The 27,566-nt window shown below is 45.6% G+C and overlaps 1 protein-coding gene across 1 annotated transcript; it reads left to right on the top strand.

Annotated features, from left to right (window-relative positions):
- The first annotated feature begins 790 nt into the window (after positions 1–790).
- On the top strand, positions 791–27,360 carry LOC142470955 (extracellular calcium-sensing receptor-like). The gene is made up of 9 exons (XM_075577761.1): positions 791–884; positions 9,988–10,113; positions 10,867–10,910; positions 13,839–13,891; positions 14,592–14,883; positions 18,159–18,971; positions 19,304–19,531; positions 19,813–19,936; positions 26,429–27,360. The coding sequence occupies exons 1-9, from the start codon at positions 791–793 to the stop codon at positions 27,358–27,360; spliced, it is 2,706 nt and encodes a 901-aa protein (XP_075433876.1).
- The last annotated feature ends 206 nt before the right edge of the window (positions 27,361–27,566 follow it).

Raw genomic sequence — 27,566 nt, 5'->3', positions numbered from 1 at the left:
TGCACCAATACCTTTATTGATTCAGAATTGAGCAAGATACATATGTATCTGGTTAAATAGTGTCCCCCAAACAAATACTAATATTAGGATTGGAGTACACTACAAATCCTCTGTCGTTATGTTGTTCACAGAATATTTTATGTAGTAGGAATTTATCTAGATTATTATACTGGCTATAAACATTATACAATATCAATATATATGAAGCAACTATACCCAGCTGATAATTTCCTTCTATTATGAATTGGGTATATTAGTATGGTCAGGGAAAACAATAGTTTCCCCTCCTACCCTGACGAAGCGTAATCTCGTACGCGCAACGATCGAACGGCGGTTTTTGATGACATCATAGCTTGGATGTCGGTGGTGGTGACTGCTGTATTACGAGCGGCTTGACTGGATACACACCTGGAAAAATGGGTCGTATGGCGATTATTATTACCAGAGCGTTATGTGGTAATAGAGAAACTAGAAGGACTTCCAGTATCAAGTAAGGCCTGAAAAAGGGAGTGATAGAGCAGTTGGTGCAATGTCCTGAGAAAGAAAGTTTTCCAGGAATAGCAAATCAACCTGGGAGAAGGGATCGACTGAACAGAGGACAGTGTTCTGGGATTCGCTCACTATGCCACTGTAAATAGGATAATGATGAAGATTCAGATCAGGATTAGGGATACCAAGGTAGGATAATGTTAGGCATCTATCGAATATCATGGATGGGGAAGAGCGACCTTCCCTTCAACAGTTGTCCCCCATGTGACCAGCAGGGCCTCTGGACAGAAAGAGAGATGTTATGATTGAGTTGGACCCTAATGCAGAGGAATTCACCCCAGTGGGTCCCAATGAACAGGACAGCGAAGTTGAAGATGCAGCAGTGATAGAGAGTGGTGAGCCCCCCGCAAGTGTAGGGTCCGCAGAACACGATTCACCAGTACCATGTGGATCCCTAAAAAATAAGGGGAAATTACAGTAGTACCCCCATTTCTCGCCACGTCCCAACAGGGAGACTAGACCTCCCATGAGACTGACCTATAATTCTCAGAGAGAGCCAACAGAAATCCCCATAATTAGTATGACTAAACGGATGGCATCCAATGAGATTAGAAATAGGTGACCCTCAGAGTTGTAGAACCATTTGGTGTAGTATTGATACAATCTGTAACAACTATCGGTGTATTGGTTCCCTCGTACCTATGATGTTGTGTACCTAGAGATGAGGCATTTGTTAGCTTAAATAAATATATGAATATGGTCTTATCCTGGTTGATGGGAACATCAATGTTTTAGCAGGGGGAGGATATAACCCCCTGTGCATGGCCTGCCGGTTCCTCTCCATTGGACATGTGACTATGAGGAGCCAGTGGAGAGGCCGGTGAAGAAGGAGGGACCTAGAGGGAGAGAAGTTATTAAGAGGGGGGCCGCCATGACAATAGATTAGATCTGAGCAGACCTGAGCACAGCAGGTTCGTTCGAGGTCTGCAGAGATAGTGCACATGTGCGTGTGGTGACTGGAGCTGAGAGCTACAGTTCCAGAGAGGAAGGGAGATCGAGCGACATTGGAGGGGACCCTCACAGGCTATAAAGACACAATGGTACCGAAGAACCTTTTTAAGAAACAGGCCTGCAACTGGTTCAGTGCAACACGAGCTCCCACGGTGTGCCGTCACCATCAAATACCAACATTCCCAGGATTGGGTGACTACAACACAACTGACACTGACTCACACCCGCATATCGCTGTTTGGGGATTGTATTGCATACATGTAAAGTGTGTAGTGATCCTCTGCTGAGGATCAGAAGCTTCCTGAGTTTAATAAGTGTACAATACTGTAATTCATGTATCAATTGTATCCTAGGTTTTTTTTTAACCAGGTTGCATAGAGACACGAATACACAGAAATTCAATGATACGCAAATGCATTTAATCCAGGTCCCATATCGACACGCATGCGCAGCACACTACTGTACGGTATGTGCAATAATTAATATTGAATAGTCTCTCTTTAAAGGCCAAGAAATTCAAGTGCCCGCCAGGTTGAAAAAAAAGAAAAAAAGAACATTGCAAAATTGAAAGAAGAGCCTTTCTATTATTGCATTATTCTTTTTATTTTTGTTAGCATTAGGAAAGAAAAAATATATTTCACCAAAATAACTTTTTGGTGTTTGCAAGTTTTTACATTTTACATTTCAATTCAATACCATTACATACAAATCATAACATTTACAGTACATATAGCTTGATACTGTGTGATATCGGATCGTGCAGCCACAAATGGGAATTAGTGAGAAAATTCCATGTTCAGCCCTCAGTCACATGTCGTGGTTCAGGGGAGGACGCCGCAAGGAATACACAAGGAAACTGTGACCGACTATAGCGCTATGGTGCCTATGCAGTAAACGGCGATAAGCACCTTATCGCCAGTTTCTCGCCAAAAAAGCCTACTGTAAGCCCCGAGAAGCTGGCGAGAATAGAAAAACGCGCCGTTTTTTTTTGGCAAAAAAAATCCGCCGACCGCTTGCCGATAGGCTACTTCTCGCCGCTCATCACCAGCTTTCCAACTCGCTATTTTCTAGTTGCCCCGATCAGCATCTCGCAGCTGATCACCGCTCTAGAATGGAGAATTTCTCTCCAAATGGACTCGGCAAAAAAAGTTGTCAAGAAGCTGGGGATGAGCGGCGAGACGGGACTTAGAATAAATCAGGCCCTTTTCCTGCATCGGATTGATGCCTGGGGTCTCCGAAGCTGATATCCATTAATACCAGCACCGTAGAACCCCGGCATGAATCCGATGCAGTAAAGAAGCATTTACAGCCCACTTCATTATCTTTGCGGCTAACCGCTAAGGTAATGAAGGGGTTAACCACCAGTGCGTGTAGCGGGGATGGGTGAAGAGGGTATTTGGCCCTTGGTGGGTGTTTAGGTCTTGTGGGTGGGGGGGGGGGCGGTTGCGGATGGACTTAACCCCTTCATTACATTAGCGATTAACACTGCTATGGTAATGAAGGGGTTAACCCCTCCTGCTACAAACCTGCAAGGCCTAAACAACCATCCTTGGAGCTAATACCCCCTTCACCCACCCCCACTACCCACAATAAGCAATAATACACACAACAGCCCTACTAGACACCTCTTAAGTCCCCAATAAACATTACAATATTTAATAAACATTAAAAAAACAACCCACCCACCCCCTGTGCCCCCCCCCCATACTGTAAAACCATGATTTATTATTTTACATATAGGTTTAATACCCCAGGCCGGCGGGGATCCCTGGTGGTCCCGACTGGTGTCCGCAGGCCCTACAGTGCACCCCGGTGGGTGCCACAGGTGTCTGGGGGTCTCCAGGTGGTCCTTGCTAGGTGCCGTGGACCTCCAGGTGGTACCCACGGGTCACTGCGTGCCCCAATGGGGACCACGGGTGGTCCCCGCAGGTGTCTGGGGGTCCCCAGGTGTCACGATGACATCAACTTTTATCAACACATTTATATTTCTGGGTACTTGATTGAATAGAACAAGTTGCAAAATAAATTGTGATTTATTTCCTTAATAGACAAACACACGACATCTGCAGAATACACTTAAAACAACACTCACTGGGATAAAGAAATGAACGAAATTGTCCTTGGAACGAAATAAATTGTCCATTGCTTGCCAGTGCAAGAAATGCAGCCTTGGTTTTAAAAGTCCTGTGGTTATGTGGTTGTTAACCCCTTCACTCCTGGACTGGTTGCTGCTGTACTTGAACAAAGTCTTGCATCTTTACATTATGGATTAAAATTCAAGGATCACACTGGGAATAATTGGGACTGCCCGAAGCTATCTTTAACATGTGGATCCAATCCCCTCGTGGGAACAAAAAAACCCCACGAATAGCCAATTGACCCACAGTTCATAAGTCCGGTCAAAAGGGCTGTCCGGTGGGCAGGGCGCATGGGTCAGGTTGACGCCCATGCCACTTAGCATACCTGGGCTACACCCATTTCTTGGGGCCACTGGGTCTGGTCTCTGTCTCCAAGGTGTCACTAGCCTGACATCTGCTGTGCATCAGTATGCCAGTATTGTATACATTATGGGCCTCTGGGTCTTGTCATAATTGACACTCTTTTAGACAGGGGGACTCTAAATCTGTGGGAGCCTTTTGAGGCTCCATCATAAAAATAATTACAGCACTTTGAGGCTCGGTCATAAAAATACCGAAGCTCATTCACCCATATCACAGCTGGAGGTCCAAGTAATTCCTGCTTGGACTTACAAAACAATACATCCTGCCTTACATTTAAGATCTGCAATCATGTGTTGGTTAGAGGGTATGGCAAGCAATGCATCTTGTCTTTTACCCTTGCAGACAGGGAATGGCCTGAACATGGGGAATAAAAATGGCGGGGGCAGGGCAACAAAAGTAATGCATAGCAAATCAGGTATTAACCATTTCCTCCCCGTCACACCAGGTCATCCCCACAGGTGTCTGGGGGCCCTTGGGTGGTTCCCGTGGGGGTCTGGGAACCTCTGGTGGTCTCTGCGGGTCTGCGGGGCCCCCACAGCTGTGGGGCCCCCAGTTCTTCCCTGCAGGTGTCCCCTGTAGGTCTGCAGGTGGTACCCGTGGGTGTCCGGGGGTCCTCAGATAGTCTCCATAGGTCCCCGCTAACCCTGTAAGTAAAAAAATAAAACATGGCCTACACTTAAATAAATACACCCCCCCCACCACCACCAAATACATAAATACATACAGTAGAGTAATGGGCAAAATAACTGTTATCCAGATATGGTTAATAGATTATTTGCTTATTAAACACAACATTAGCCAGCATAAATAAAGTTAATAAATACAGTGTAACGGAATTGTGGGTAATCAGCGCATTAATAACGGCAGTGTGGTCGGCTGGTTACCCCTATTTTGCATTGGGGATGAAGGGGTTCATTTTCCATGAACTGTACATGTATTATTTTCCCTCTGTCCCTTGTTGTCCCCAGTTTGCAGGATTATATGTGCCTGCAGTAGTGTATGCAATGGTAAACTGACATTCTTGGCTTTGGACACAAGATGTCGCTGCGAGCGCTAAACCACAAGTTAATTGGTTAAGCGTGGCGCGGCCGCTTTGATCCATTGCAAGGTATAGGTATCCATTACTGAGAGTGGAAGCCGTAACCGCAGAGTCAACTGAATCAAAGGCTTGCGGTCTCCAATCTCAAGTGGTACTCGGATACAATGTATCGCCATCCTGGTTAGTAAGCGTACTGTAACTTGGATGGCGGCTTCTCAATTGGCGTGGGAACTAGGTCAATTGATGTGAGAAATCGGTCAAGTGATGTGGGAACCCCATAATCGCAAGTCAATTGACGGGAGAAACCCATAGACCAGCATTGCCAGTCAAGGAGAAGCTATAACTCGGGAACGGAAAGGGTTAAAAACCTGAAATGTGGTGTACAGTCCCAGAGTAACATCCCAAGCACGCACATATGAAAATGATAAATGTGGGATAAGGGGAACACATATTTTTAATAAAGTGGATTTTTGGTTGCAGAATTTAAAAGGACAGGCAGGATGCATTTTTTCTATTTGTCTTTGAAATGCAGCTAGTGACCAATTGTTTTTACATACGTGAGCTGGGGGCTACTTCCTACTCAAACTTCACAGACCCTCCGTTGAGGCGACGCCTCTGGGTCTGGGGAAGCTTTGCAGTTGAAAGACCCCAGAGCCGCCAAGTGTGAAATAGCCAGGATGGTTGCTCATTGAGAGATCCTGGGTTAGTTCACACCTTGGTGGACAAACCCTAGCCTGGAAGACGCCAGGTAAAGAGGGGAGTGCACCTGTGCTAAGTAGCCAAGGTGTCAATGTTGCATAGGCGCTGTCTGAACAGGAAATCCCAGATTGCCCACTTTGCAAACTATGGGCAATTCAGGGATTGGTGGAATTCCCACGAGAAGGATTGGGTGGGTATGTTGGAGATAGGCTCTCAAACCCTAAATACATCCCCCCCAAGCTATCCCCGTTGTCTTTCGTTTTTCATTCTAAAATGTGAGCGGACTTCCATCACGCTTCTAACAGCGGATAAGAGCAGCAACAACCCTGGGACGCAAAGAGACTTATCACATCGAAACCAAGGACATAACTCTGCGCCAGGACTCCGTTATTGCTGAGGGTATCAACGGACCAGAAAGAACTTGGCACTGTTCACAGAATAATTGGGCTGGCAATTTGCGTCTTTGCTAAAGGACTGCACTTTAACTGACAATATTCTGGTGCTTTGCACTTTTCTGGACATTCTATCCCGTTTTCCCATTCAGTAAGTGTTTTTGTTAAGTATATACTGAGGTTGTCGTGTATCTGTCTAGTAAGGAAATAAATGACAATTTATTTTGCTCAACTTGTATGCTCAATCTACTTCCCCAAAATATAAAATTGTTGATAAGTTTCGTCCATCGTGACATACAGTTCTATTTACCACAGCCAATATGAAGGGCGTCCTCATCAGGATAATGCAGGTCCCTGTCCTCCATTGCCAGAAAGCATACAGTACATAATAAATACATTCTAATGTCCCCTAGCTCCTTAATCATAATAGCAGTTAATAACCGCTACACTAATTAAAGGGTTAACCTACCCTGCCCCGCTACTCACCCGGGAGGCCTAAGCACACACTCCGGACCCACTATACACACCCTGTACCCATTGAGTAGTAGTATAGTGGTACACAATACCCATATAATAATATGGGCCTGATAAGCCACTATAGCACTCAATGGGCACCCTAACTAAAATACATTAATGCACAAAACACACAGTAATAAAAAAGTCAAAAACACCACAAAAAACAATTCACTAAATAAAAACAGTAGCCAACACATGTCATTAATACAAGCATTAACCAGCTCAACAAGGAATTAATTAAACCATTAACCAATCAAAGCAATTAATTAATAAAAAAAACTCAGAATTATCTCAAACAGTAATCAATCAAACCAATTAATCACTAAAACAACTTGGAATTAATTGTAACAGTAACCAATCAAAGTAATTAATTAATACAACAGCAATGAATTAATTGAAACATTAATAAATAATTATTAGCCAACACAAGACATCATTAATTAAAACGAAAATCAATCGCCACATTTTTTTTAAAATAAAGCAGCAAAATGTCAAACAATTACATCCACATAATAAACTGACATTGAAAAAATTACCATCAATATAAAGCAAGAAATGACAAAAAAATATTGGCCTAATTATGTATTGATTTGTACCCTAAAGTGGTACAGATGAATACATTATCAGTCAATGTGCAAAGAAAAATAAAGAAAAATACACATCCAATGAGAAAAACCTGTAAAAAAAAAGACATTTCCAAACATGCAATATTTTACTTACCATTAGAAGCGCTGTCCCTCCGACTCCCAGGGAAGCAGGAAGCTCATGTACCACGAAGGCCGGAAACAGTATCCGATGCCATCCGCCATGAAGATCCGGATCAGGAATCCAAATCTTCTTTCTTCTATCTCTAATCAGCTTCTTCTTTCTCCTTGAGTAATTATTTCTTAACCTTCTTACTCTTCTGTCTTCATCTGTCAATCCAAAAAAACACATTGTAGATCCCAACCGATGTTGTCTCGTCATCTTCTTGGGCTCAAATGAGGCTTCACGGCCTTAAATATGGCTTGGGACACCCCATTTTGGCGGGAACTGGTTCAACAGCCATCTGATTGGCTGTTAAAACCATGTGCCGATTGTAATTTTTTTTAATGACGTAATTTAAAGGGTTAATGTTTTAATTAATTCATTGCTGTTTTATTAATTAATTGCTTTGATTGGTTACTGTTACAATTAATTCCGAGTTGTTTTAGTAATTAATTACTAAGTACAGGCATACCCCGTTTTACGTACACCCGCTTTACGTACACTCACAAGTACGTACATTTATTTTTAGTTGCACCATACCCCTGTGTACGTACGCGTGCTTCGCGAGTACGGAGACCAGGGGGCGGCGTGCACACCTCAACACTCCTGCAACCTCCTTCATGCTTGTCTTTATTATGGTGCGCTTGATCTCCCTGTTCCCTCTGCCCTCCCATCTGTCTCCGTTCCCCCTCCCATCTGTCTCCATTCCCCCTGCACTCACTCTCCGTGTGTGTGTGTGTGTGTGTGTGTGTGTGTGTGTGTGTGTGTGTGTGTGTGTGTGTGTGTGTGTGTGTGTGTGTGTGTGTGTGTGTGTGTGTGTGTGTGTGTGTGTGTGACTGAGTGACTATGTGAATGACTGAGTGTGTGACTGAGTGACAGTGTGTGACTGAGTGACAGTGTGTGACTGAGTGTGTGACTTAGTGACTGAGTGTGTGACTGAGTGACTGAGTGTGTGACTGAGTGACTGAGTGTGTGACTGAGTGACTGAGTGTGTGACTGTGTGTGACTGAGTGACTGTGTGTGACTGAGTGACTGTGTGTGACTGAGTGACTGTGTGTGACTGAGTGACTGTGTGTGACTGAGTGACTGCGTGTGACTGAGTGACTGCGTGTGACTGAGTGACAGTGTGCGACTGAGTGACAGTGTGTGACTGTGTGTGTGACTGAGTGTGTGTGTGTGTGTGACTGAATGCGTGTGTGTGTGTGACTGAGTGCGTGTGTGTGTGTCTGAGTGCGTGACTGACTGAGTGAGAGAGAGAGACTGACTGAGTGAGAGAGAGAGACTGCGAGAAGGAGGGAGACTGCGAGAAGGAGGGAGAGACTGTGAGAAGGAGAGAGCTGCTGTACAGCACTGACCCGCGTGCACGCCTTTCACCTCCTTGCTTGATCCCATTCATTTTATTTGAATAAAGCCTACTGTATTTATTTTGGTTACAAATGCATTATTTACACCAGTTATGCACGTATATGACGATTGCAGTACAGTATATGCATTGTAAAGTGGAAAAAAGGCTGTGCTTCACTTTAAGTACATTTTCATTTTACATACATGCTCCGGTCCCATTGCGTTAAAGCGGGGTATGCCTGTAATTGGTTACTGTTTGAAATAATTCCTAGTTGTTTTATTAATTAATTGCTTTGATTGGTTAATGATTTAATTAATTCCTTGTTGAGCTGGTTAGGGCTTGTATTAATGACATTTGCTGGCTACTATTTTTATTTAGTGAATTGTTTTTTTTGTTGTTGTTTTTTAATGTTTAATTATTGTGTGTTTTGTGCATTAATGTATTTTGATTAGGGTGCCCATTGAGTGCTATAGTGGCTTATCAGGCCCACATTATTTTATTATATGGGTATGATAATAACAATAATAATAATAATAGCATGTTCTTGTGTAGCGCTGCTAGTTTTACGTAGCGCTTTACAGAGACATTTTGCAGGCGCAGGTCCCTGCCCCGTGGAGCTTACAATCTATGTTTTTGGTGCCTGAGGCACAGGGAGATAAAGTGACTTGCCCAAGGTCACAAGGAGCCGACACCGGGAATTGAACCAGGCTCCCCTGCTTCAAACTCCCAGTGCCAGTCAGTGTCTTTACTCACTGAGCCACTCCCACTCCCTGATATACCACTATACTACTCAATGGGTACAGGGTGGGTATAGTGGGTCCGGGGAGGGTGGTTAGGCCTCCCGGGTGGGTAGCGGGTCAGGGTAGCTTAACCCCTTAATTACTATAGCGGTTATTAACCGCTAAGGTGATTAAGGGGTTAGTTGACATTAGATTGTATTTATTATGTATGTATGCTTTCTGGCAAAGGAGGACAGGGACCTTGCAGTATCCTGACAAGAACGCCCTTCATATTGGCTGTGGTAAGTAGAACTGTATTTATTAACTTTATTTACGTTGGCTAATGTTGTGCTTAATAATGGGCAAATAATCTATTATCCATATCTGTATGTATTTGGTGGTGGTGGTGAGGGGATGTATTTATTTAAATGTAAGCCATGTTTTATTTTTTTACATACAGGATTGGTACCGCCAGGTTAGTGGGGACCTATGGAGACAACCTGAGACCCCGGATGCCCACGGGCATCAGGTACCACCTACGGACCCACAGGGGACACCTGCGGGGAAGTACCGGGGGCCCCCCACACCCGTGTGCATAACCCGGGGACCCCCAGACACTCGCAGGGACCACCCGTGGACCCAATTGGGGCCCGAGGTGACCCGTGGGTACCACCTGGAGACCTAGCAGGGACCACTCGGACAACTGTGGGCACACCCCTGGGTGCATTGTGGGGCCTGCGGAAACCCGTTGGGACAACCGGGGACCCCCGCCGGCCTGGGGTATAAATCCGGTATATAAAATTGGTTATATGGTGGGGGACGGGGGGGTTGGTGGTGTATTGGTGTTTACTCAATATGTTTACATTTAAAATGTATTCATTGTATAGATGTGCACGGGGTCTCCGGAGCAGAACCTCGTTGGTTTTAGGTCCGGGGACCCCTTACTTCCCGAGATACAGGCCCCCGATATGGGGTGCCGGTATCCCCCTGCTTTGTTTACATCCCACGGTCACGTGATTGGGACATTTCCATGCATAGAAGATACCGGCATCCCATAACAGGGGCTGTATCTCAGGAAACAGGTGGTCCCCGGACCTCAAACAACACGGGTTCTGCTCCAGAGACCCCCTGCTCATCTACACTATTAATAAAATGGAAATGTAAAAATATTTTTTATACGCCGAGATTTGTGCAGAGAGCGGCGGATCTCTCTGCTGCAGCAGGCAGATCTCGCCGGGTGAGCCCTTTTCAGAGGGCAGGTCACCTTGGCGCCGGCAACTCGCCATGTTTGCTAATGTTGCTCTCACTGCTATTCTGGGCCTTCCTGCATAACGTGAGAGCAACTCGGCAAAAACATGGCGAGTTCAAAACCCTGCCGATAATTTCTGTAGTCCCGGTCTCTTTTCAGCCTTAGAGACCCGCCGGCACGCCGAGAAGGTGGGGGCCGGAGCGGTGAGCGCTCCGAGGCTCTGCGGCGCACCCGGCCAGCGGGGGCCGCCATTGTGTCTGCTCGCGGTTGCGCAGTGTAGTCGCGCACGTGCTGTACAGTGCCAGGAGTGCCGGCAGCAATGTTAAGGTTGGCGTGAGGTCGCACATGCGTAGAACCACCGCGGTAGCCATTACAGGATCGCGCAGGCGCAGTAAGGGTTGCGCTGACGGTCCCAATGCTAAAGAGGTCCTGAGTGGACTACAATTCCCAGCAGCCTCTGGGGATTGCCCTTTCACCAACATCACGTGCAGCCAGCCAGCAAATAGGGTTTTGCAGCTTCTCCTGTGGAGGAAGGCTACAATGTTACGGGGACCACGTTTGGCAGTTGAAGCTGGGAGCAGGAAGGGGAAGGAAGGGTGTAGGGAGCAAGTGGCTCCTACACCAGGTAAGGTTCCCCAGATCCCAGGCAGGCCCCAATCCCCTCCAGGGTAGGGGGTAAGTACTGAGGGACGGCCCCTAGGTTAGGGACCCTGCCCTTAGGTGTGAGTGTGCAGTCTTGTCAGTGTCACGGCTGTCAGTGCTGTGTGCGCTGACAAGTAGGCACAGTGTGTGTGTGCAGTGTATCTGCAGGTACCAGGTTGAGTGCAGTGCGGTTGCTGCCGGTACGGAGTGAGTGCAGTGGGTTGCTGCAGGTTCCGTGTGAGTGCAGTGGGTTGCTGCAGGTACCGAGTGAGTGCAGTGGGTTGCTGCAGGTTCAGTGTGAGTGCAATGGGTTGCTGCAGGTTCAGTGTGAGTGAGTGCAGTGCGTTTGCTGCAGAGGTTAGGGAGAAGTTAGTCAGAGGGGACCCGGGTGGTGAAGGGAGAGGTAGAGTGGGTGCAGGGGGTCAGTGACCCACCTGCATAGGACAGGCTACCCCGTAGGCCCATAAGAGTGTTCCCTGAAGTCACCGAAGGTTGCTGTGCTGCAGGGACGGCCTATAGTAGTAGCGAGCATCACCCTTACTGAGTACCAGCTAGGGACAAAGGGACAAGCGTGCGGAGCAGGTTTGCTGGCGAGTCGTCTGGGACCAGACGGCTGGACATTGAGACCCAGGAGGCAGACTGCTGATTCACCTGACCCTTTGCGAAGAGGTACCGGTGACCGGAAGGTACTATAACATCAAGTGCACCAACAACGGTCAACAGCCGCTGATCCCGCCTTAGGCTAAACTCTTTAGGAACACTGAGCGAGTGGTTAAAGAACTGAGCCTATACCATCACTTTAATATATATGGACACGGTGTGTGGGGCACGCGGTGAGGGGACGGAGGCGTTGCTCCTGATGAGAGTGGCCGGGCCACTAAGGTTACACGTTAAGGTTATATTGCTATAATATAGCGTAATAAGGTTCCGTGCATTATCATATAGTAAAACTGGTTGCATATATATATGTGTGTTGTTGTATTTCTTGCCCAGGGGAATCTCACATCACGGGGATCCTGGGTAAGTGGAGGCGCTGCGCTAAGTACCCCAGGCTCCCAGCTAGCGGAGGCTCAGATCTCCTGGAGACGCAGGTGTTGTACAGTGACCAGTAGTTCCTTTGGGAAGGTTCAGAAAAAGGGCTACATTTCTATTAGAGTTTACTGCATAGGCCCCTATATCGGTAGTTGTAAGTCTGCTAGCCAAAAGTAGAGGGGTTACATCTGTACATATAATTGTTCTCTAAATTGCTCATTGCAAAAGGATGACGAAATATATTGATTCCTCATTGCTAGGGCCATCATACTGAGACTGCTGTCATTTGTCCCTTGTGGGAATGGTTGAGCATGAAAATAAAGAGATGTATATTTGGAATAAGCCCTGATTCCCAGGGGGCTGTCATTTCCGTGATAAGGTAATTATTAGAGAGATGGTGTAATTAATATCTGCATTCCCAGGACATCTACACAACTTATAAAAACTGAGTTAGGGAGTCCATCTCCTGTCTGTGTGACACTGACAGACTGAGGGGGACACTGTGTGTAGGACACTGACAGACTGAGGAGACACTGTGTGTGTGACACTGACAGACTGAGGGGACACTGTGTGTGTGTGTCACTAACAGACTGAGGGAGCCCCTCTCCCTGTGTGTGTGACACTGACAGGTTGAGGGCGCCTCTCTCCTGTGTGTGTGTGACACTGACAGGCTGAGGGAGCCTCTCTCCTGTGTGTGTGACACTGACAGGCTGAGGGAGCCCCTTTCCTTGTGTGTGATAGTGACAGACTGAGGGAGCCCCTCTCCTTGTGTGTGTGACACTTACAATACAGACTGAGGGAGCCCTTCTCCCTGTGTGTGTGACACTGACAGACTGAGGGAGCCCCTCTCCTGTGTGTGTGACACTGACAGACTGAGGGAGCCCCTCTCCTGTGTGTGTGACACTGACAGACTGCGGGAGACCCTCTCCCTGTGTGTTTGAGACTGGCAGACTGAGGGAGCCCCTCTCCCTGTATGTGTGTGTGACATTGACAGATTGAGGGAGCCCCTCTCCCTGTGTGTGTGTGTGTGTGTGTGACACTAACAGACTGAGGGAGCCCCTCTCCCTGTGTGTGTGACACTGACAAGCTGAGGGAGCCACTCTCCCTGTTTGTGTGACACTGACAGACTGAGGGAGCCTCTCTCCTGTGTGTGTGTGACACTGACAGACTGAGGGAGCCCTTCTCCTGTGTGTGTGTGTGTGTGTGTGTGTGTGTGTGTGTGTGTGTGTGTGTGTGTGTGTGTGTGTGTGTGTGACACTGACAGACTGAGGGAGCCCCTCTCCTGTGTGTGTGACACTGACAGACAGAGAGCCCCTCTCCTGTGTGTGTGACACTGACAGACTGAGGGAGCCCCTCTTCCTGTGAGTTAAAGATGAATCACAGACACAGACAGATCTGCTGTTTATACAGAATGGGAAGATTGCTCCTGGTTATAATGTGGGTTTTATACACATTAGCTGTGGAAGTTTGTATGTGCTGGGAGTCAGGACGAGGCTGCCATCTGTCAAATGTAAACATTAATCAATATTTGAGCGGTTCTGGAGACATTATTATAGGGGGAACGTATTCTATTCACCTGGGCATAAACAACAGCAAAAATCTCTTCACAAGCAAACCTGGAAATCTTAATTGTCAGACGTAAGTTTTAATTGAATGTTGCTATCTTTGTTGCTAACAGATGGGACACTGTGTGTGTGTGACAGTGACAGAAAACCCATTCTTTACTTTGTGTGTGTGACACTGACAGACTGAGGGAGGCCCTCCCCTGTGTGTGTGACACTGAGAGACTGAGAGTGCCCCTCTCCCTGTGTGTGACACTGACAGACTGAGGGAGCCTCTCTCCCTGTGTGTGTGACACTGACAGAATGAAGGAGTTCCTTTCCCTGTGTGTGTGACACTGACAGAATGAAGGAGTTCCTTTCCCTGTGTGTGTGACACTGACAGACTGAGGGAGCCTCTCTCCTGTGTGTGTGACACTGACAGACTGAGGGAGCCTCTCTCCCTGTGTGTGTGACACTGACAGACTGAGGGAGCCCCTTTCTCCTGTGTGTGTGACACTGACAGACTGAGGGAGCCCCTTTCTCCTGTGTGTGTGACTGACAGACTGAGTTGACATTGCATGTATGTGTGGGACTCTGAGGCTGAGGAGGCACTGTTTGTGCATGTGTGACACTAAACCACTGTCTGTGATATTTGTCCTCTCACTCTAGGTTTGATCCCCAGAATTATCAGAGCATGCGAGCAATGATATTTGCTATAGATGAAATTAACTCAAACCCTGACCTCCTCCCCAACATCACTCTCGGCTTCCAAATATTTGACACCTGTGTTAGCACGAGACGGGCAGCAGAGGGGATATTCTGGATTCTTTCGGGAGGACAAGGAAGCATTCCCAATTACATGTGTCACAGCGGACCTCCTCTAGCAGGTGTCATTGGAGACTCTGGGTCCACCCGCTCCATCATAATGGCCCAAATGTTGGGGCTGTACAGATACCCACAGGTAAGAGAGTGTATGTGTGTCACTTCTTCATGCTCTCCAAACTTCACCTACTCCAGGAGGCAGGGGTGCAGAAGGACAGAGAGAGGAGGTAGGGGGAGAGAGTAGGCAGAGCGTGCATGAGAGAGTGGGGAGATCAGGTGTCACGGCATGCAACTGCAGGACTGAAGCCCAGTTGCTGGAACAGGCTGAAAGGGTCGAAAAAACAGGCAAGGTCAAAGGCAGGCTGCAGATGGTAGGTGGTAGGCAACAGGTGGTAGGCAGGCAACAGGGAACAGGTAGGCAGCAGGGAGCAGGCAGGGAGCAGGCAGGCAGCAGGGAGAAGGCATGCAACATGCAGGCAGCAAGCAGCAGGCAGACAGCAGGAAGGACCCAGGATAGGCAGCAGGCAGGCAGCAACAGGCAGCAACAGTCATTAGGCAGGCAACAACAGGCATCAGGCAGCAGACAGGCAACAACAGGTGGCAGGCAAGCAACAACAGGCAGCAGGCAGGCAGCAGGCATGCAGGAAGGCAGCAAGAAGCAGGCAGGAAGCAGGCAGCAGACAGGCAGCAGATAGCGTGGTAAGGTCCGTAGTAGGGTCAGGCAATGGAGAGATAGCAGAACACAATGTGGCATCGAGATTGATCACAGAGAAACAACCACAAAAATCGGGCAACCCTGATCAGGATCGTAATGTCTCATAAAGGTTTGGCTAGTCATAGAGTGTGTGTTTGTGTGTGTGTGTCTCATAAAGGCCTGGCTAGTCCTAAAGATTGCATTGTGTGTGTATATGTGTGTGAATATATATATAAATATATATATATATATTTGAAGAAAAGAAGAGAGAGCGCACGCCCCATCGCGTAAAAAAGTTAATTTAATGATGGAAGGAAGGGGAGGGGGGGAAGAAATACACTCACAAGGATAAGTTTAAAATAAGCGATTGTGAATATAATCGTCCGGAATCCATGGCCTGAATCACACTCAGGGGTATAGGCAAACAGCGGAAAGTTGAGGAAACTGAGGGTACATGGTATCATCACAAAAGTCCAATAAAATCAGATATGCTGTTGCTGGCAGCCGCAGAATGTTCCGCACTCGATTCAATCTGGTAGTGCGCATGAGCGGCGACATCCTGACGTAGTGTCACTGCGTGCAGTGTAACAGCGCTCCCTTACGTGTTTCGTCACTCTATGGCGACTTTCTTGGACCACACCCTGTTAGCTAATCACTTATATTAATCATACAAAGAAAACAAATCCAAAAAAAGCACATATATATATATATATATATATATATATATATATATATATATATATATATATATATATATATATACAGTGTTCGACAAATCCATTCAACTACAGGCCCGTGGTGACTGTATTTGACCCCGTGGCGACCTCCTCATGGCCGCCCAAGCATGGCGTGACTGGGGCTGGGACTAGGTGGCGAGTAAATTTTTTGGTTCGGCGAGTAGATTTTTGGGTGATTTGTCAACCACTGTGTATATATATATATGAACAGCAATATTTACCAGATGTTGGTCCGGAAAACAGAGACAGCACACAGCCAGTGAGGTACAAAAAAACTGTATTCATAAGAAGTACATGGCACTGCATCCAACGTTTCGGTCATCAGAGTGTGACCTTCCTCCCCGTCTCTCTCTCTCTCCCCCGTCTCTCTCTCTCTCCCTGTCTCTCTCTCTCCCCTGTCTTTCCCCCGTCTCTCTCTTTCTCACCCCCGTCTCTTTCTCTCTCTTCCCCGTCTCTCTCCCTCGCTCTCTCCCCCCCGTCTCTCTCTCTCCCCCGTCTCTCTCTCCCCCGTCTTTCTCTCTCCCCCGTCTCTCTCTCCCCGTCTCTCTTTCTCCCCCGTCTCTCTCTCCCCGTCTCTCTCTCTCCCCCATCTCTCTCTCTCCCCCGTCTCTCTCTCTCCCCGTCTCTCTCGATCCCCCGTCTCTCTCTCCCCCGTCTCTCTTTCCCCCGTCTCTCTCTCCCCCGTCTCTCTCTCTCCCGTCTCTCTCCCCCCCGTCTCTCTCCCCGTCTCTCTCTCTCTCCCCATCTCTCTCTCTCCCCCGTCTCTCTCTCTCCCCCCGTCTCTCTCTCCCCCGTCTCTCTCTCTCTCCCCTCCTCTTCCCCCCCCCCACTCCATGAGAGAGAACCTGTTGCTAAAAATGTTGAATCCCACCACTGCCTAGAGGCTACATGACATTATATATACAGTCTGCATGTGTGTGTGCTACCTGCACATCTACTAGAGGTTATAGCACATTATATATACAGTCTGTCTGTATATCTACATACTTTACAAATCCTAGAGGTTACAGGACATATATACAGTCTGTGTGTGTGCGCATCCTGTACTCGTGTATTGTATTGTATGTCTTTATTTATATAGCGCCATAAATATATATAGAGCTTCACAGTAGTAATACATGTTGTAATCATATAAATAACAAATAATATAAATAACAGGTCATGGGAATAAGTGCTTCAGACATAAGAGTAACATTAAGGAAGAGGAGTCCCTGCCCCGAGGAGCTTACAATCTAATTGGTAGGTAGGGAGAACGTACAGAGACAGTAGGAGGGAGTTCTGGTAAGTGCGTCTGCAGGGGGCCAAGCTTTATGTATCATGTGTCCAGGATTATCCACAGTGCTATTAATATGCATCTTTAATCAAATGTGTCTTAAGGTGGGTCTTAAAGGTGGATAGAGAGGGTGCTAGTCGGGTACTGAGGGGAAGGGCATTCCAGAGGTGTGGGGCAGTCAGTGAGAAAGGTTTAAGGCGGGAGAGGGCTTTCGATACAAAGGGGGTAGAAAGAAGCCATCCTTGAGAAGACCGCAAGAGTCGGGATGGTGCATAGCGAGAAATTAGGGCTGAGATTTAAGGAGGGGCAGAGTGTTAGAGGTTATATGACTTTTTATGGAAGTACAACATTGTATATATCAGATTATATTATTGAATTGTGTTACATTGACTCTGTATTCCCTTTACCAGCCTTAGAGCTGCCAGATTCTGTATCCCCTGCATCAGTCCCAGAGGTAATAGAATGTATATTCCCTGTGCTAACCCTAGAAGTTCCAGGCTCTAAAGATAATGTGCTAGCCCCAGAAGTACAAGGTTCTGTATCCCCTGTACCCGCCCTAGAAGTGCCAGGCTCTGTATCCCTTGTACCAGACCTAGTCGTGCAAGACAATGTATTGCTGTACCAGCCCTAGATGTGCCAGGCTCTGTAAACCCTGTGCCAGCCTATAGATGCCTGGTTCCATATGCCACCTTCATCTCCTCTCCTTTCAGATCAGCTACTTTGCAACCAGCTCCCTCCTGAGCGACCGTACACAGTTCCCTTCCTTTTTCAGGACTGTCCCCAGCGACGTTTTCCAGTCCCAAGGGCTGGCACAGCTGGTGTCCTACTTCAACTGGACATGGGTTGGGCTGTTGGCTGTGGACAATGACTATGGGCAGCAGGGCATCTTGGCCACCAAGTTAGATATACTGAGAGCTGGGGCCTGCGTGGCCTTTATCGAGTTCATACTGATAAGCCGAACCGATCGCAATGCCCCACACCTCTCGAGGGTCATCGCAGAGTCAAATGCCAACGTTGTGGTTGTCTTCTCTGGTGAATTATTTTTTCTCCCGGTGCTAGAAGAGCTCTTTAGGCTCAACGTCACGGGGAAGAGCTGGGTCGCAAGTGAATCATGGTCAACCTCAGCCCTGTTATCGAAAGAGCGATTCTGGGGTATCCTGCGGGGCACCATTGGCTTTGCAATACATAGCGGGCCGATTCCCGGGTTCAGAGAGTTTCTCAATGCTGGCCAACCGCAAAAAACTCCAGATGATAGCTTCATGATTGAGTTTTGGGAGCAGAACTTTGGTTGTAAATGGGAGAGACCAGGGACAAAATTGTCCAACGGCACCAGACACTGCACGGCTCAGGAGACTCTTGGGAGTACCTACAGCGGTTTTAATGTTCTGGGAGGGACCTACAATGCCTACATTGCGGTTTACGCATTCGCCTGGGCTCTGCAAGATGTCCTAACTCGTAGGCTACAGGGCTGCCCCAAATCAAGCGGGAGATGCAGTGACACTTTGGCTTTCCAACCATGGGAGGTATCTTCATCCACCTCCTCTTTGATGTCTATAGCATTTAATCTTACTTTGAGATATTAATAGGGTCAGCAGCTCTTCTCTCTAGTTTAGCTGGGTGTCCCTCTGGTGGGATAAGAGGGTGTCTCTAGCAGTTAATTCCTAAAAGTTAACAAGGTCAGCAGTTCTCATTCACACTGACTCTACTAACTTATAAGAATCCTGTACAGACAATGCCATATATTACATAAGAGAATCCGACACTTCGGAAATACTATTAACTTACAGGAATCATATTTGTAAGACACTCTTTAATTGCCATCCCAGGGAGGCTCCTCTGATTAACTTCCTCTTAGGTTCTGCACTCTATGAAATCCGTCCGGTTCCGGACTAAAGAAGAGAAAGAAATGTATTTCGACTCTAACGGGGACGTTCCAGCTCTGTATGACATCGTCAACTGGCAAATGAGTTCACAGGGAACCATACAGCACGTAAAGGTCGGGAGTTACGATGCTAGTGCCAGGCCGGGACACACATTCATGGTGAACTCCACCGCCATCCACTGGGCAGCGGGGGGGACACAGGTATGTACTGAACTCTGCACTAAATAGTAATGAGCCTCATTCAATTACCCATCTGATGGGGGGGGGGCACATTTCTACGGTGTCAGAAAAAGGTCAGTGCCTGCACCTGTCCTCTCCTCTCTCTGTATATTTATGTTATCGCTAACTCAGTCTCTCTCTCTGTATATACTGTACAGGTGAGAGATAGCTCAGTCTCTGTATATTCAATCCTATCTATGAATATAGGTGAATATAAGGTCAGTCTCTGTGTCTCTGTGTCTCCGTCCCCCCTCTCTCTTCAGGTCCCTCACTCCGTCTGCACTCAGAGCTGTTCCCCGGGTTTCAGGAAGGCAGCTATAAGAGGGAAGCCTGCCTGCTGCTTCCAGTGTGTCCCCTGTCCTCAAGGAGAGATCTCCAACCACACAGGTGAGGGATGAGTTTGGTTTTCAATGTCACTTCAAACTGTGGTCCATGTTTTCAAAGTAACATCAAGTAGATCAATCTTGTATTGATCATTTAGTTTCAACAGAAACATCTCAATATCTCATTAACCACAAGAATATTTTCTGGGCACATTTATTTCCCCAACCAAACACCCACTCTCACTCCCTAATTCCTTTCTCACTCATTGCTTCAAATGGAAATCCCTTTCATTTATTTATAAAATATTTTCCGAGGAAGTAATACATTGAGAGTTACCTCTCGTTTTCAAGTATGTCCTGGCATACAGTTAAGACAAATAATACATGGTTACAAATACAGTTACATAATTGAACAGGGTATATATTATATACAAGACATAGCATGCACAGTTATAGATAATACATATTATAGGCATATGGAACAGTTACAGACAAGATTAAAATGTGAGACAGCTTTAGTTTTGAAAGAACTTAAACTGTTGGAGGCTGTGAGAGTCTCTGGTAGATTGTTCCAGTTTTGGGGTGCACGGTAAGAGAAGGAGGAGCGGCCGGATACTTTGCTGAACTTAGGGACCATGAACAGTCTTTTGGAGTCAGATCTCAGATGATAAGTGCTGCATGTGGTAGGGGTGAGGAGCTTGTTTAGATAGATGGGTAGCTTGCCCAGGAAGTATTTGAAGGCCAGACAGGAAAGATGAACTTTGAGCCTAGACTCAAGTGATGAGCAATCTAGTTCTTTGAGCATTTTGCAGTGATGTGTGTTGTAGTTGCATTGGAGAACAAAACAGCATATTAAATTGTAGAGGGTGTCAAGTTTGCTAATGTGGGTTTGGGGTGCCTAGCAATATACTATGTCCCCATAGTCGATTATTGGCATTAGCATCTGCTGTGCAATACGCTTTCTGACCAGCAGGCTTAGGGAGGATTTGTTCCTGAAAAGTACACCTAGTTTGGCATAGGTTTTGGATGTCAGGGTATCAATGTGCACCCTGAATGTTAAATTGGAGTCAAACCATATACCCAAGTATTTAAAACTAGTAACAGGGTTAGGGTGGTGTTAACATTTGTGTTTGTTCACATCTGGAGCTCAGTCATTGGAAGCTTTAAAATTTAGCCTTGGTCCAAAATACCATTGTTACAGTCTTGTCAGTGTTTAAAAACAGTTTGTTTTGGGAAATCCAATTTTCAAGTCTCACAAAATCAGAATGAAGTATGTGTTCAAGGTCGGAGAGGCTAGGGCTGTGTGTATATAAGATTGTTTCACCTGCATACATGTGTATTGAAGCTCTCTTACAAGCTGTAGGAAGATCATTGATGAACACCGATAAGAGTAGGGGCCCTAGAACAGAGCCTTGCGGGACACCACAGGTGATATCCAAGGGGTTGGAGTTAGAGCTTGAGACGGACACATGTTGGGATCTACCTTATTGGTAGGAATGAAACCAGTTTAAAGCATGTTTCCCTATTCCAGAGCACTGGTGTTTGTTTAGCAAGATAACATGGTCAACAGTATCAAAGGCCTTTGCAAAATCTAGGAATATTTCACCAGTGAGTTGTCCCCATTCCATTCCACACTGGATTTCATTGCTAACTTTTAGCAGGGTAGTTACGGTGGAGTGTTTGGAGCGAAAGCCAGATTTAATTGGCCAGTGAAATTTGCCTTGGTATACTGTAGTAATCGCTTCATTGGGAGTGGACATATTTTTCCATGACTTTGGATAGGATTGGGAGAAGAGAGATTGGCCTGTAGTTTGAGACAGTGTTTTTGTCCCCACTTTTGAAGATTGAGACAACTCTGGCAGTTTTCCAGGTCTTAGGGATATGGCCTGCAGAAAGAATAGAGTTGACTATGAAAGCAATTGATTTGGCAATGGCTGGGGCACCAAGTCTTAGGAACTTAGATTTCAGTAAGTCAGGTCCACATTGGCTGCTTAGTTTTAATTTGAGGAGCGCACGTGTAATCTCTTCGGATATTGGGACAAATTGAAAATTTTGGGCAGTGTTGGGAGGGGGTGGGGCTATAGGGGTACTCATAGAATGAGATTCAAGTTTGTTGTTTGGGTTGCGTTTCGCTAATAAGTTAGTAGCACGCCTGACGAAGTAATCATTGAATGCATTTGCAATGTCAGTGGGGTTTGTCAGAATAGTATCCTCCTTAGTGATATTACTTGGTTGTTGATGGTTAGAAGGCTGGAATATGTTGTTGATATCCTTCCAGAAGTTAGCTGGGTTTGATGTATTCTGGACAAGATTGTCAGAGTAATATTGTGCTTTTGCATGTCTTATTTGCCTTGTGCACATGTTCCGCAGGCATCTTTAGTGATTGAGATCCTTGGTAGTGCCAGTTACTTTGCAGCTTTTCCACAAGGCATCCCTGTACTGGTAGAGTGCTATAAGGTCAGTGGTAACCCACGGTAGGTGGGCCCTCCATACTCTTATTCTGCATAGTGAAGCATGGGTATCACAGAGTTTTATGAACTCGGATTGGAAATAGTCGAGCGTAGAATCAGGGTCGGGAATTAAATCGATTCTGCAGGAAGGGCAGTTTTTAAAGTCAGCCAGAAACTATTGTTGGTTAAAGATTCTAAATGTTCTAGTGAGGAGAACTTTAGGGCTTGATTGGGGTGGTTTCATTTTCCTTACACAGTACACTATTTCCAGTGGTGGTTGTGGGGAGTGCATATGTCACCATATGTAAAAAATATAAAAATATATAGTGCAGTAGTTCTTTAGATAAAGGACATCTTGAAAACAACAGAAATGGGGACTCCCACTTTCCCAATGGATAGACAGCAGTGTAAACACAATTGGTTTACAGCTCAGGTTGTCAGCATAGCGTTCCTCGGTTAGAAACAGAAGATCACACTTAGTGCAACATTGTATGTTCATAAAACATGATATATTGACAGAAAAATATTGCACTTACATTTGTACAATATGGCATGGACACATAAAAATTATAGGTGGCTCGATCTCTCTGATCTCTCCGGCCGCTCGCATGCCGTCACGTCACTTCCGGTTTATTGGGGGTACTGTGGCATCCCCGCATTCACGGTTCCCGAAAGCAGGTCCACCCGCACCCGGAAGTGACGCGGACAACTGCCGGGAGTGACGTGACGGCGTGCGAGCGGCCGGAGAGATCAGAGAGATCGATCCACCTATAATTTTTATGTGTCCATGCCATATTGTACAAATGTAAGTGCAATATTTTTCTGTCAATATATCATGTTTTATGAACATACAATGTTGCACTAAGTGTGATCTTCTGTTTCTAACCGAGGAACGCTATGCTGACAACTTGATCTGAAAACCAATTGTGTTTACACTGCTGTCTATCCATTGGGAAAGTGTGAGTCTCCATTTCTGTTGTTTTCAAGATGTCCTTTATCTAAAGAACTACTGCACTACAGTATATATTTTTTACATATGGTGACATCTGGGCTCCCCACAACCACCACTGGAAATCTTCCAAAAGAGAATCGGACCGTCTCTTCAAAGGTTTGTAGCTGCAATTATAGCACTATTATATATATATTATATATATATATATATTTTTTTAAACACATTTGCACATGATTATATTATTTAATCACTATTTAGAATGTATCACTATTTAAGTACAATATATTTATATTTTTATTTTTCACTTCATAGAGGAGCGCCTTAATCACATATTTGTTGTACAGTACACTATTGCATGTTCACTGAAAATGTCCGGAAGAATGCCAGAGGAATGGATGTTGCTGGGATTTGAGGAGAGAATCCAGTCTAGCAAAGAATAGTTGTGAGATTTTAGGTTTGTCCGTGTGGGTTGGGAAATGAGTTGCGTTAGGTTAAGTGACTTGAGTTATATCTGGATTTTGTGGTTTTTAGGGTCAAGCCAATTGCAGTTGAAATCCCCAAGAACTAGCAGCTCACTCTTCTCATTCAGAGAGGAAATAGAGCCAAGAAACTGGGTGACTACAGTCAGGGACTGTAGAGGGGCTTTAGGGGGGCGGTAGATGCCAGCAATAAGAACGGGCTTAGAAAAGGGGAGACAGATTTTGCCAACTAGGATTTAAAAGGAAGGTGGGCTTGGGGGGCAATTTAACAGTGCACATTGTAAGGTGTCTGCAATATAAAATTGCACACCTCCTCCTCTCATTAAAACCAGCGCATATTCTACCCTCTTCTTTAGCGGGCACACTACATTTTTTTAGGTCCTGTTTGACCAGCTTTACCTATTAAACAGAGAGTTTGTTGTGTGTGGTATGCTGCATTCTGTACGTTAGAGGACTCTGGAGGAATGACATGCAAGTACCTCCATCCAGCACAATCTAGGAAGGACAAAAATCATAATCAAAAAGGCAACCTGGGGATTTCCTATTTCCCACCTTCTATAATTTAATATGATTTTAATAAAGTGGTACAGCTCAACCCCATTATAGCGCGATCCATTACAACGCGAATCCGCTTATAACGCGATGCAAGCTTGGCTCCCAATTTTCGTATTTATGAATACTTTACAACACGATTATTGGTATCTTAAATACTTTATTGTACAATGCATACAATTGTAAATTATTTCTAACGCGATTCGCTTGTAGCTCGATGTGATTCTTTGGATCCCAAGCACAGCGTTATAAGGGGGTTGAGCTGTACTTAGACATTCTAGTGTCTCCTTTTTGTCCATTTGTTCAATGTTTACTTTTCTTTGTTGTGTGATTTTTTTGGTGCATTATCTTTATATTGCCAATAATACTGTCCATATACTTTAGCTCTTCCCCTAACTGCTGATCTGACTGCTCCCTTTAACCCCTCCCCAACTTCTCCCATAGCCGCTCACTATATCTCCTCCTCTAACGGCTCCTATAACCTCTCTCTATAACAGTTCCATTCCCTTCTCATCTAACTGCTTCCTATAACTTCCTATGACTCCCTTCTTCCCTTATGAGATATTATTGGATGATATTTCTCTGGGGCTTTTTGTTTGACTTACTCTGGATCAATATACATTAATTACAGATATAGGAAAAAGTATCTGTCATCTAAATGTATGCATGGGTAGAGCTTGATGGACGTATGTCTTATTTCAACCTCATCTGGTATGTAACTATGTAACTATGTAACTCCTCTCCTAATTATTCTTACCATATTCATAACAATTCCCTACAACTCCTCTTCTAATTACTCCTATAATCTATAAATATAAGAGGCATAGGTACTGTATGTTTCTATACAAAGGTTCTGCTGTTACAGAGTTGCTAAGAAACAACTGGAATGCCTCTTCCAGTAGAGAAACACGGAGGGGAGGAGACAAAGAGAAAGGCAGCAAGGAGGGGATAGGTTACAGAGAGAGAGAGATGTATGTATGTATGTATGTATGTATGTATGTATGTATGTATGTATGTATGTATGTATATTTTTATTTATATGGCGCCATTAATGTACATTTCACTTCACAGCAGTAATAGATGTAAAAAATTATATAAATAACAAATATTACAAATAACACATAATGTGAAGAAGTGCTTCAGACATAAAAATGAAATTTTTTTGAAAAGGAGTCCCTGCTCCGAAGAGTTTACATTCTAATTGGTAAGTAGGCTGAATGTACAGAGACAGTAGGAAGGAGTTCTGGTTAGTGCGTCTGCAGGGGACCAAGGTTTATCTATGAGGTGTAAAGTATCAGCCATGGTGATAGCAAGGAGAGGAGGAGACAGAGAGAAAGACAGCAAGGAGGGGATAGGTTACAGAGAGAGAGATGTATGTATGTATATATTTATTTATTTATATAGCGCCAATAATGTACATACAGTAGCACATAACAGAAATAATAGATGTGAAAATCATATAAAAAACAAATAATACAAATAACACATAATGGGAAGAAGTGCTTCAGACATAAAAGTGAAATTTTTATGACAAGGAGTCCCTGCCCCGAAGAGTTTACAATCTAATTGGTAAGTAGGCGGAATGTACAGAGACAGTAGGAAGGAGTTCTGGTTAGTGCGTCTGCAAGGGACCAAGGTTTATCTATGAGGTGTAAAGTATCAGCCACGGCGATAGCAAGGAGAGGAGGAGACAGAGAGAGAGACAGCAAGGAGAGGTGCAGACAAAGAGAGAGTAAGGAAAGGTCGAGACAGAAGAGATGAGTAGGGTAGGAGAGGAGAGTGTAGTGTGCACAGAGAGGAGATGATAAAGTAAGACAGTGCAAAAAGAGGAAGGAGAGAGTGCAAAGAGAGGGAGGAGAGAGTGCAAAGAGAGGGAGGAGAGAGTGCAAAGAGAGAGAGGAGAGAGTGCAAAGAGGAACAGGGCATGATGGAGTCACAATATGGTGGGGAAGAAGGGGGCAAGAGACAGCAATGCATTAAAAGGAAGGGTGAAAACAAAGAGTAATGTTTAAAAACCTTTAAGATCTGCTTGATTGAAGTATGTTACGTAGGGTACAGCTAGTTCCATATAACTCTTCCCCTAACTGCTCCATAACCAAGATATATGTTTTGGTCCCTTTCAGACTCCATTGACTGCCTTCGATGCCCGTGGGACCAGTTGCCCAGTGCCCAACAGGATAGATGCCTCCAAAAGACTGTTGAGTTTCTTTCCTATGAAGAGCCCCTGGGTGCAGCTTTGGTAGCCACTAGTGTCACTTCATCCACGATCCCAGTTGCCCTATTGGGGATTTTCAGCCACTACAAGTCCACTCCCATTATCAGAGCCAACAACTACTCTCTAAGTTGTCTTCTTCTGTTGTCCCTGTCCCTCTGCTTCCTCTGCTCTTTGACTTTCATAGGTTACCCTCAACCGAAGAAGTGTCTTCTTCGCCAGGTGGCATTCGGCATTGTCTTTGCCCTCTGTGTCTCCTGTGTCCTTGCCAAAACTGTCACTGTTGTCATTGCTTTCAAGGCCACAAAGCCAGGAAGCAACCTTAGGAAGTGGACAGGGACAAAGGTGTCCTATTGTGTCATTGGACTGAGTGTCCTTATTCAGCTATGTGTGTGCCTCATGTGGCTGTTAAGCTTCCCTCCCTTCCCAGAACACAACGTACAAACCCAACCAGGGATCATTATTGTTGAGTGTAATGAGGGCTCTCCCACTGCCTTCTGGTGCATGCTGGGATATCTCAGCCTCCTGGCCACCATCAGCTTCATCCTTGCCTTCCTGGCCAGGCAGCTCCCTGACAGCTTTAATGAGGCCAAGTTCATCACCTTCAGCATGCTGGCCTTCCTAAGCGTCTGGCTGTCCTATATCCCGGCCTCCCTCAGTGCCCGTGGTAAGTACACCGTGGCCATGGAGATCTTCGCCATTCTGTCTTCCACCTGGGCTCTGCTGGTCTGTATCTTTGTTCCCAAGATCTTCATCATCCTCTGTAGGCCAGAACTGAACACGAGAGACAATTTAATGGGGAGAGAGAGAAATATAAAAAAACTAAGAAGATTCAACCATTGATGGTCAACTCTTAATGATTTTATTGAATACTTGAGCTCTCTCTCTGTCTTTCTGTCTCCACCTTTCTCTTCCACCTTTCTATTCTCTTCATAGCTTCATTTTTTTCTCTCTCTTTTCCTTTATATCTTTGATCTGTCAAACTGTCTCTCACTCGCTCGCCTTCCCTCTCTCTCTTAAGCTCAGATACACAGATTTCTGTTACCTTC

The sequence above is a fragment of the Ascaphus truei genome, chromosome 20 (genome assembly GCF_040206685.1).
Source record: "Ascaphus truei isolate aAscTru1 chromosome 20, aAscTru1.hap1, whole genome shotgun sequence".
Taxonomy (NCBI): Eukaryota; Metazoa; Chordata; class Amphibia; order Anura; family Ascaphidae; genus Ascaphus; species Ascaphus truei.
The sequence above is the reverse complement of the archived record's forward strand: the minus strand, read 5'-3'. Positions and strand labels throughout refer to the sequence as shown.